This window comes from Coenobita brevimanus, chromosome 67 (assembly GCF_032717465.1).
Source record: "Coenobita brevimanus isolate Jiangsu-jjx chromosome 67, ASM3271746v2, whole genome shotgun sequence".
Classification (NCBI taxonomy): domain Eukaryota; kingdom Metazoa; phylum Arthropoda; class Malacostraca; order Decapoda; family Coenobitidae; genus Coenobita; species Coenobita brevimanus.
Window position 1 is genome coordinate 30,028,963 of NC_137020.1, and position 12,500 is coordinate 30,041,462.

The window sequence follows — 12,500 nt, forward strand, 5'->3', positions numbered from 1 at the left end:
TCTCTCTCTCTCTCTCTCTCTCTCTCTCTCTCTCTCTATCCATTTACCTATCAATTTCTATCTATACGGTACGTATTGATGTATCTAAATATATATTTCATGTAACAGGTCGTTCCCAGTAACTCTCTCTCTCTCTCTCTCTCTCTCTCTCTCTCTCTCTCTCTCTCTCTCTCTCTCTCATTGCATCACCCAGCGGCATATTCCGTATGACTCAATTATGCCCATTAGCAATAAAAACAATTAGGTATTTTGAGGCTAATAATGCATTCCTATCAACATTTTATATTTTCTCTGTAATATAGTAAGTGTGAATTTTAAAGGTGAATATAGGAAGGATAATACTTGTTGAATATCTACCACAAGCACGTGTATGGTAGGGTAATATTTCAACTGACTGGGTGATATGTTCTTTCAATGTTATTTCTGTTCACTTAGTTATTGGCAGGAAAGAACATGATGGTTGTTCTAGTATTGGGGTGTGTTATTCTGTACCCAAGATAGAAATTAAAGAAAACCACAAAGGGTACTCGTTTGTTTTGATGGTTCAGGTACTGTTCAAAACAATATGCTGTACTGTTGTGCTTATTTGATTGTACTAGGAATAACAATCGAGAATAAATGCAAAAATTACAGCTTTTCTGGGAGGTGGAAAATGTGATCTTGTATACTATTTATTACCTTTCATTCGAGGGATGAATATTAGTGTCTGTTGGTAGCAGTAAGAGAGAGAGAGAGAGAGAGAGAGAGAGAGAGAGAGAGAGAGAGAGAGAGAATCTTACCTAGTAGCCATATAGGTAAATAATCTCCAAATGTATCATCATTACTTATAAGGAAGAATCGAATCCCAAATGATTCAACTCCCATATTTTTTTGGCTTTAATTTTTATCTAAGCAAGACTAATGGATTTTTTGGCTAATTAGTATGTCCTTAATGACTGCTTGCTAACCTCACCTCTAATTGCTTATTCCAGGGCTGCTAAATTACAGTAATTATAAATGCGAAATTATCCCATAAGAATTGAATTATGAACGGGTGTGCTGCTGTTAATTAAGCTGTTATTTTTTTATTCCTAGCTTTTTTGGAGAGAGAGAGAGAGAGAGAGAGAGAGAGAATGCCAAGCTGTGTAATTAAAGAGAAATTAGAAAGTTTTAATAATTGTGACACGAAGCTGCTCACGTCAGTCTACATAGAGAGAGAGAGAGAGAGAGAGAGAGAGAGAGAGAGATTTTGCCTAGCACCCCTGTACTAACATTCCCTTTTTTTTTTCTCTTTTTTTTTTCCCACGGTCTGTTATGGTAGAATTTTTTTTTCTCTCCCTTTTGTAAAACTGGATGCGTTACAAAAAAAAAAAAATGAAAATACGAAAATAAATAGCCAACGTTACTAGAAACTGTGGGGAAATTAAGTGTGTGTGTGTGTGTGTGTGTGTGTGTGTGTGTGTGTGTGTGTGTGTGTGTGTGTGTGTGTGTGTGTGTGTGTGTGAACAGGAGAATCAATAGCCTCCGTTACTGCGAACTAAAGAAATTAAGTCACTGCATCAAATAGCATGAAGGCTTTTGTCGGTAAATAGGAAAATCAATGCCTCAGTTACGTCATTGAAAGCAGGTGGTAGGCAATTAATCAAGTCACTGTGCAGGTAACAGGTAAATAGGGAAATGAGAAAATAGGTAAATGGGGAAAGGAGTAAACAGGGAAATGGGGAAATGAGTGAAAATGGTACCGTACATGAGGAAATGAGGAAATATGTTGAGAAATGAGCAAATAGGTAAATTCGGAAATGAGTAAATAGGTAAATAGGGAAGTGGGCTGTGTTATTGCATCGTCGAAATTGGATTGCAAGCTCTATTGGGTTGTCTGATTAATTGCAATAACCTATGTCGATATTACCCGCCTAGGTCTATGTTTCGTATATGTTATTAAATGGACTATGTTACTGCAAAGTTAGTACGATACTGGAATTTCTGCCTTACGTGATGGGCATATAAAAACTGAGATGATGAATGGATGAAAGAGAAATTGCATGGGTTTGATGTTGTTAGGAAGAGTGTGTGTGTGTGTGTGTGTGTGTGTGTGTGTGTGTGTGTGTGTGTGTGTGTGTGTGTGTGTGTGTGTGTGTGTGTGTGTGTGTGTGTGTGTGTGTGTGTGTGTGTGTGTGTGTGTGTGTGCAGGAGAAATTAATGGCGTGAGTATTCTAAAACAAACGCACCGTAAGGCACACATTTCGAGCACCTGGTATCCTCAAAGATGTCTGATGTCACTGTCTTCGATCAATCACCGGGGAGTAATTCTGAGCTTCCCAATTCCTATTTCTAGATCGCTTCCACCCCATAAAGCTTCTGTGTATTCGAGGGATATGGAGTTCCGATGTGGAGTATAATTCATCCTTCTCTCTCTCTCTCTCTCTCTCTCTCTCTCTCTCTCTCATGCTACAGACAGTTTTTTTTAAGCGAAGGGGGTCAAACACACGCGCCTTCAACACAAACCATCTCCATAAGTTGAATAAAATTTTCTTGAGGTATGAATAATAATAATAATAATAATAAAAAGTGGAGGTCATCGTCTCGAAATGGTTAAGTCATACACAACGAGGCTTTTTTTTTTTATATTTACTCTGTTTTTTATTTAACCCAGACAACGAAGTCTTTCTTTTTTATACAATCCACACTGAGATCTTTTTATTTATCACTTTATTTTCTTCAACCCGTACACAATCAGGCTTTCATATTTTTTAAGTAATTCTACCTCATAATCTTTTTTATTTTACCAGAAACAACGATCCTGTTTATTTTGTTTTTCTTCATTTTATGTTTATTTATTTACTGCTACATAAAATCGTCCCGCAGTAACAAAAATAAATTAGTAAAAGTTTGTCACATTTTGAAAGGCCAACTAACCTTACCACTTATCTTACTATTTATCTTGCTATTTACCTCACAATATATCTTACTATTTATCTTGCTATTTACCTTACTATTTATCTTACTATTAATCTTACTACTAATCTTGCTATTTACCTATTTTCTTTTATCCTGAGGGAATGAGAGGCAACTATTAACGTGTATAAAATCGTCTGGCTATATTAAGAACAAAATAACTCACTTAAGGGGTTAATGAAACAAGGTGACAGACAGACTGAAATAATGAGAAAAATGGTCGAACGTCAATGAAAAACCCCAATCCATCTTCAGCCCTAGTGTTCACCTGTTCATTTGACTTCATTAGGGAGACGTTAATGATGTTTATAATTATGCATCATTAATATTAGTCATTTAAGGTGTTCGTAAATATGAAAGTTGTTATTAATTGTGTGTATGAGGGGTGTTGTGTGTAGGGGGGGCCTGTGTATGTGTGTGTGTGTGTGTGTGTGTGTGTGTGTGTGTGTGTGTGTGTGTGTGTGTGTGTGTGTGTGTGTGTGTGTGTGTGTGTGTGTGTGTGTGTGTGTGTGTGTGTGTGTGAGGAATTTTCGTCTCTATGGCATATGAAGTTAAAGATGATATTACCTTCCCCTGTACGTGTGCTTGTCGAATGATTGGAGAAGATTCATCCGCATGGTGTAGGTGCTTAAAGACGATATTCCCTTCCCATATGTGTGATTGGAGCATTACTATTCGCCCCTACGGTATACGTATTTAAGGATGATAATCCTTTCCACTACATATGACTGGAGTACTGATTTATGTCCGTATGGTATAAGCACTTACAGATATTTCCTTCCCCTAAATGAGTAGGAAATTGTGTGTAGTATTCAGTCCCCCCCCCTTCTCTCTCTCTCTCTCTCTGCCACACCTCATATTATCGCTCTATATATCTATTTATCTAGTATTTTTTTTTATCTTATTTCCATCCTTTCCTTCCACCACCTTTATCACCAATTCTCCTCTTGTTTCCATCCCTTCTTGTCTTCCTCCTCCTTCACTCTCCTCATCTTTTCCCACCTCAGCTACTCCTCGTCCTCCCTTCTTCCTTCACACCTCTCTTTGCCCCCCTTTCCTCCTCCTCCCTTTGATCGCCTTTCCTCCTCCTCCTCCTCCTCACGTCCCCCTTCCTTCTCCCTCTTGTATTACCTTCCCTTTTTCCCCCTCTTCTTCCATCTTACTTTCCCCATTGCCCCTCCCCACTAGACCCCACTCCTCTCTCCTCCTCCTCCCAGCCTTTGCACCCCTCCTTTCCTTTTTCCCCTCCTCTTCTCTTTTTTCCCCATCCACGTTTCCTCTTCCCTTTTCATCTTCCTTTCCTCCTCCCTCTAACATCCCCTCAAGTCTTGTCCTTTCCCCATTCTTCCTCCTCTCCTTCCTTCTACTGCTTGTTCCCTCTCTCTCTCTCCCTCTTCTTCCCTCCTCCTCCTCCTCTTCCTCCTCCTCTCCTACCCCCTCCCTTTATCCCCCCTCGTCCCCATTCCTTCCCCTAAGCCGGCGGAGCTCTAAATCACCCATTAAGGCCTTCAGAATGACCCGTAATTAAATAGTGTCCTAGCCCATACTTATGAAAGAGAGAGAGAGAGAGAGAGAGAGACGGGGATGGAGTAGACAAGGCCTCCCACACAAAGCAGTCTTCAACAAACAGCGTGACACAAAAGCTCCTGGCGTCTCATCTGCTGTATAGCCCGTGGAAGACTGTGGCTAGAAAACATTGCAAAATATAAAGATGTATTGTTTTAAACGACAAAGTTTTATTTCCGCTAATTAGGAATAACAGAGAAACAAGCACTTCATTTCAAAGTACGGTACCGTAGCTAGAGAAAGTAACGTTTGGCGACGATGGTAAGTAATAAGAAAAGTAATAACAATAATAATAATAATAATAATAATAATAATAATAACAGTAACAGTAATAATAATAATAAGCCTATCTATCTATCTATTGCCAGACGCCTCAATCCCGTTAGGGGTGGCCACAAACATAATAATAATAATAATAAAACATAATAATAATAATCGGTAATCAGTATAGCAACCAAATTCACTGATGGCCGAAAGTACTCGCAAGTGGAAGGACGGAACCTTGAGGAACACCACTTCTGATACAAGAAATAATAATAATAATAATAGTAATAATCATCATATATAGTTTCAAGGATCACCGATGGGAAGGGATGAATAGGAAACCTGAGGAATTCCACTGCAAATAAAGATGGGGGGGTTATAGTACAAACGAGTATTCAAGAACTGTTGATAAATGAAAGGTAATGAGTGGACAGAACCGTATGGAATATCACGACTTATAACATCTGAAAATTCAAGAAAGTTTTAATGATCACCAATAAATGAAAGAACGGGGATGGGGAGCAAAAGGACAGAACCGTAAGAAACATCATTGTTCATCCGCTAATAAGGTTTTCAAAAAAGTGACGCTTCAAGAAAAACGATTAACGAAAAAAAAAGAGGGGGGGGGAAAAGGACATAACCCCCAAGGAATATTATTTCTGACAACAATGCAAACATCATATCAGTGCGACTCTGTAAATGACTAGGATGGAAAAAAAAAAAATGCAAGGGAAAGGGCCGAACCCAGGGGAACACCACTACAAATAACCCCCCCAAAAATAAATAAAATCGTACAGTTTCGAGAGTCACTATATATAAGAAAGCGAACGAGAAATGCATAACCTTGAAGAACACAGAACATCGGGTGATAACATTGTACAAACACGTAATAACAGAGTACAACCAAACGGCAACCAGTCACCACAAAGGCTATGGTAAACTGCTACCTGTAGTGGAGATACCTTACAAGTCATCTTCCTCCTTTCAATTCGCCTTGTATCAGTTCTTCCCTTTGTCCATCATATACCTCTCTCTTCCCCCGCCCCCCCGACCGTCTTCCTTCCCTCTCCTCCTACGAGTATATTACTTTTTCCTCTCTCATTCACTGCTCCCCCTTCCTTTTCTCTTCTCCCCCTCCCCTTTCTATTACCCCTTGTCCCCTTTCTCTCCACTCCACCTCCCCTTCCCTTCACCCCTCCTACCCCTCCCTTTCATTCCTACTCTCTCACTCCTCCTCCCATTCACCCTTTGCCCCCCTCACCTCCTCATCCCTTTCACCCCATCCCTACACTTTTCCTATCCCCATCATTCCTTTTCTCCTCCCCTTAACCCTATGTCTCCCTCCCACTCATCCATTCTCCCCTTCACTTTACTCCCCCTCGCCCTCCCCTTCACCACCCTACAGGAAGTCAGAGATACATGAGACATCTGGATAGGGCCGGTAAGAGAGCCAGGCTTAGCTATGGAAGAAGGACTGTTGATCTTACGGCCCGGAAATCGATCCCATTTGTTGGCTAAGGGGAACGCTTTCGGAACTCGGCATTTTGGAAGCATTTCTACATAGGGTCCGCCGTCTTGCTATCACCATCATCATCGTCGTCGTCATCATCATCAATCTCGACGTCTGTCTATCATAATCATCATCATCAATCTCCATAACGTCCACCATCCCGCTATCATCTTAATCATCATCATCATCATCATCAACATCAACAGGTTCCGCCGTCTCGCTATCATCATCATCATCAATCTCCATAGGGTCTGCCGTCTCGATATCATCCTCCTCACCATCATCATGATCATCAACAACATCCAGCGCTCCTTCCACACGTACGGAAAAAATACAGGCTACCATATATAACTTACGCAACAGGAAAAAAAAATAAATAAAGAGTGACCTGGAAAACATAACTAAATGAGAACCTGAAGGACGGGAATTTTTCAAGACGGGGAAAAAAATGTAAGTGTATAGAGCTACTTGATATGGGTGGAAATAAATAGTTAAAAGGGTGGTAGGGCAGAAGCAGGATCTGAGGCGAATCTGAAATGCATAGGGAGAGGAAAAGGGGTACAGATATCAGAGGAAGGTGTGTGTGTGTGTGTGTGTGTGTGTGTGTGTGTGTGTGTGTGTGTGTGTGTGTGTGTGTGTGTGTGTGTGTGTGTGTGTAGATAAACAGACAAATAAGCATATAAACAGGAGGAGGAAGGTGTGTGTGTGTGTGTGTGTGTGTGTGTGTGTGTGTGTGTGTGTGTGTGTGTGTGTGTGTGTGTGTGTGTGTGCAGATAAACAGACAAATAAGCATATAAACAGAGGAGAGAGAGAGAGAGGAGGAGGGGGGGGGTAATGAGAGGAGGAAGGTGTGATGTATGCCGTAAAAGCGGGAATGTTGGGCTTATCTGCGGTGTGGTTAAGGGTACAGGCGGGGAGGTGCAGGGCTCAAGGTCAAGAGGGGAGGAAACGACTGGGCAGGTAGAGAGAGACGGAGGGAGGTAGGGAGAGATGGTGGGAGGTAGGGAGAGACAGAGGGAGGTAGGGAGAGATGGATGGAGGTAGGGAGAGATGGAGGGAGGTAGAGAGAGACGGAGGAAGGTAGGGAGAGATGGAGGAAGGTAGGGTGAGCTGAAGGAAGGTTGAGAGATGGAGGGAGGATGGGAGAGACGGAGGGAGATAGAGAGGCCGAGACGGAGGGAAAAGACTAGGAAGGTAGGAGAAAGACGGAAGGAGGTAGAGAGAAATGGAGGGTGGTAGAGAGGGAGATCGAGGCGGAGGGAGGTAGGGAGAGATGGGTAGGGGTGAGAGATATATGGGAAAAAGGGAGAGGTGGAAGAATGAAAAGGAAGAAGGGAAGAGACTGGTACATGGGGGTAGGCAGGAGAGAGAGAGAGAGAGAGAGAGAGAGAGAGAGAGAGAGAGAGAGAGAGAGAGAGGATAAAAAAAAAGTCAGGAGCGCTATTTTCTCCCTATGTCGGTATAGTTACGTATTAATGTTTCAGCACTATATATTCATACCAGTAGCATGAAAGCTCCAAATTTTAGTGGCCTAGCCTCGTGCCCTACGCCTAGCAAGGGATACTGGTAATAAGGGACCGATTCTTCTCTATTACATGTATAATAATTTCTTCGGTAATTCCTAATCAGACCAGGAATAAATCGATAAATTTTGACTACACTTTCACTCTAGTTTTGCGTATTTTCTGCTCTGTTTTTACCATGATTTTTTTCCTGATTATACCACGAATATTTCCACAGCCAATTTTTGCTACGAAATTCACGAATGTATTTTAGTTAATTACACCACGAATAAACCCACAACTAATTTTATCTCAAACACATGTAGCGTTTTACGGCACAAAATTTACCAAACCATGAACAAGGCTACATCAATTTTACAACGAAATTCAAGTGTACATTACCTCACACAACCATGAATAAATGTACAGCCAATTTATACCACGAACTTCACGTTTTATTTTTATTCAGATCACGAATAAATCTACAAGTAATTTCAGTTACGAATGTGTGATTTTTTTCCTTCCAGTACTGGCGGTATTTCTAATGTGACTATAAATATATCCATAATCACTATTACGATTTTTTTTCTTTTTTTTCCTCATACGGCCACGAATAAACTGCCCTGTTATTAAAGTTGATTATTATTTTATCCATTTTTAATACAGGGAATCAGATTTAATTTTTTATCCATCCGTGAAACCTTGGAAGATTTTCAAGCTTAGTTCACGACTGCATAAAATCTAAACTTCTTTATTACCAATTTCTTTTATTTAATTTCCAGAATACTCTTTATTTATTTTGTATATTTTGTAGACATTACCTAGAGCATCTTACTGATTCCTCGTATGACAAAGTAATTATCGATATTTTTTTACTACAAGTTAGTTTCATAATGTTATTACAACAGTGTACATTCTGGTACTACTGCATTTTTTTTTTCTAACTAGACCATAAATTGATTCATACTGATATTTTTCTTATGTCCTGTTTTAGCTTATTAATAACTGTTAGAGCTGATTTTATATATATATATATATATATATATATATATATATATTACATACGGTACATTTCCCCTAACGAGTTCACTAATTTGTTTCAGTGCTGTGAGTTACTACAATGAAAGGATTTATACCTGCAGTAAAATCGCTTAATGAAAATAGAGTTACACCCTCCTCAAATTCTGTACAATATAAAGATAACAATATAAATAACAATAAAACTCACTACACAGGAAACCAAAATAATGTCAATAGTATTCAACACACATCATCAATCGGGGTAGAAAAAAACATAGGGCAAGTTGGGGTAAAAAGTAACACAGCTCTGCCAATCTTTCTCTGTTGCCTAATTTTTCTAGTTTTTGGTGTGGTGATGGGCCTACCTACAGTATACTCCATATTATGTGTATGCAGATTTGCCCAACAATGATCTGGTGCCAGGTTATGATCAAACGAAGAATTTATTTTTTATTTTTTGCTCATTTAACTTTTTTGGCATTTTTCCTTTACGTAATGCCATTTCAGGTGCTCTGAATGCACTGCATTCATTCTGCTTTCAGGTGATTAGTGACAGTTGTCCTTAAGAGCCAAACCAAGAGACAGGACCTGCCTGCTTTTGTAACTTCAGAATAGATACGTGTGTTTTTTTTTTTTTTTAACCCGGGTACAGACACCCCAAAGGGATAATAAAAAACCTATGCTTCTTATTGCAACTAAAACACAACAAAGCAAAAAATACAACAAAACAACAATGTGAGGTGCAACACAGCTTCACATAAACTTCATGGAAAGCAATACAATTATCTTTCTGAAGAAGCAGAAGTTCATGAATGCTTCAAAAATGCAGTTAAGTTTGGATTTCCTTCTCATAAAAAGGCAAAACGTTAGAAGAATGTGAAGTTTGCATGGATCAGTCCAAACAAGTAAGATACCAGTACATATAAAGGACAAGAAGGCACTCAGAGAGCGCATACCTCCGTCAGTGCTATTGCACGATCATGATCCGGATCCGGATCCGGATCCGGATCTGCCCCAAAATTCTTTTTTGGTCCATGGTCCACCCTTCCACAAAATTTTAATGACATTCATTGGGAACTTTTGGATATAGTGTGTGAACAAACAAACAAGAAACACACAAACATACTGTAGGTGAATACATAACCTCGAACTTCGTTGGCGGAGGTAAAGCCTTGGTTCATAACTGAAATCATGTGTCTATATTCAGAATGTATGCTGTAATTTTTTTTTATCTAATTATAGGTTATGTCTAAATGTGTTGTACACATAAGAAAAAATTCATGAGTTTTTGGAAGCTGTATTTCCATTAGTTTCAGTTTTTTTTTTTTTTTTTTTTTTTTTTTTACCCCGAAAACGGTTATCATTTTCCCCACTCACCGGGGGAAAAGAAAAAATCCACATATTCTTTAAAATCTCAGCACTGGTTGTATAATTTTCATTCACATGTCATGTTTTGGGATGTCATGTACCCACTGCCATGTGATATTCAGTCTGCCCATTTGCTTTGAAACAGGATCAGTGAAGCAAAGTTAAGGCAAATTGCTTTTATTTACCCCGATTGACTACAATATGCTCTTAACACTCACCATTCGCAGCCGCTAACACTTCCATCCTTTCAGAGTTGCTGGGCAGTATGGGTGTGGCGGGTGTGGGTGTGGGTACGGGTACGGGCGTGGGTATGGGTGTGGGTTCCCTGCGGCCCTACCACCACCACCTCCTACTGCTGCTCTTCCTCACTGCGGCATCGGCTACACGTGCAGGTAAGGAGGGAAAATACAATTAGTAAAGTTTTTCGTTTTGCTGACACATAATATGTTCTTGCGTTCCAGCCTATACTACTTTAAAATGCTTTCACTTGTCCCATAGCTTAATAATCTGAACACTTTTGCCTTATATCTGACCATCATAACAGTATAGCGGTATACACACATATACTGAAGCCGACGAAGAGCCTACACGTGGTGGCGCTGTGCACCTTGAGTGGAGCAAAGTAGCTGCGGCGTCCTCCAGGGAGCCAAACCATCTCATATTTCCCTGCACCTCACCGTGGGAAGGACCCTGGTCCGACCCTGGTGAGGCGCTGCCTATCACAAGGGGACGTCGGTTCCCTGCACGATGTACTATGTATTGTACCAGCAGGACGGCCCCACAGTGTTAGTTGCATATTTGTGGTCGACAGGTCTGTTCGACCAAAACGACCGGGTTTAAGCAACTATAACAATGTACATATACCGATCCTGCTATTATCACTGTCTGGTGTGCAACTTCCAATGACGAGTTGCGGTGTCGGGCAACCGCAGGGTGAGGGTCAGACATTCAAATGACCACGAAGGCTTGCTGTACCAGAACCAAAACCCACCAACACTACAGACATCCACAATAATTGCCAGCACCAATTCCAGTAACATTTGTGACTACTTTCACCTACACCCTACACAGCTATACTCTCATCACACTAACTTGGCCTTAAAGTGACATCTCTCCAATACGAATGCTGCCTGTCACGAAGAAGTGCTATGGAAAAGTTGTAGAGACACAGAATTGTCTTCTGCCAATGAGCTACGTGAAATATGCTACAAAAAGACGAAACCCTGGGCCAAATTAGAGTAGAAGGAATACAATATACTCAGTTGATATCACCACTTCCACTAAAATCCGCGGCTATCTTCAGTTACGGTCGCCTCCATTAATATCCATACATCCTATTTACAGTTTTACTACGATGGCGTCTTTACTTCCAGATCCCAAACTGAGTGACCGCATTTTTTCATATCAGTAACATGTACGACTACCATCATTTACTACTATTACCACTACCACCGCCACCGCTCCACTATTAACAGCTCCACAATCAGGCCTACTTTCAATTCTTCCTTATTTCCAGACTACTTTACTATGATTTTAATAATTTTAGGAACGCCTCTCGCAGTGAACGGCTTATAAACACTATTAATTTTCCTACCACAAGGGGGTCTCTGCCAAAAATAAAACCGAGTGTCATTAGCAAGAAAAGACGTATTCCCCGCCCTCCTAGCTGACTGTGTGGGCCTGTTCATGCCTCGAATTTTTTGTGGCTTTTGATATTTCGTAATTTTGGTGGCGAAGGGAAAGCCTGTTGATTGTTTAACAAGGAGAAATTCTAGATCATGGAGGAGAAATTCTAAATCATCGAGGAGAAATTCTAAATCATCGAGGAGAAATTCTAAATCATCGAGGAGAAATTCTAAATCATCAGTGGTGGCCATAATATAGACGTTAGAAAAAATATGGCGTACAATCCAGCCAAAAGAAAAACTGTCTAAATTGTGAGGGGAGGGACAGAAGAAGTATTTTTCATTTATGTATCTTACGGTTCTCTCTCTTTCTCTCTCTCTCTCTCTCTCTCTCTCTCTCTCTCTCTCTCTCTCTCTCTCTCGTGGCGTACAATCCAACCACAAGAAAAACTATAAACTGTGAGGGGAGGGAAAGAAGAAGTATTTTTCATCTATATCTTATGATTCTCTCTCTCTCTCTCTCTGTACAAAGATCTAGGAGCGATCAAGTGATAGTACTATAAACCTACACTTCCTTCACTTTAACTTGGCTCAGATTTTCGTCCTTTTGCAGCCTCTTCCCCGTAGCTCACTGGCAGAACAAGACAATACTGTGGCACTGGATCCTTTTCATTGCGCTTCTTCGTGACTAGCGGTGGCATTGGATCCTTT

At 40.4% G+C, this 12,500-nt stretch overlaps 1 protein-coding gene across 1 annotated transcript in view; it reads left to right on the forward strand.

The window, feature by feature from the left end:
- The first annotated feature begins 10,293 nt into the window (after window positions 1-10,293).
- Window positions 10,294-12,500, forward strand: part of LOC145405459 (latrophilin Cirl-like) — a 32,531-nt gene continuing 30,324 nt past the window's right edge. The window contains exon 1 of the mRNA XM_080276805.1: window positions 10,294-10,556. Within this exon, the coding sequence (XP_080132931.1) occupies window positions 10,430-10,556 (127 nt within the window). The 5' untranslated portion in view covers window positions 10,294-10,429. The remainder of the gene's footprint in view (window positions 10,557-12,500) is intronic.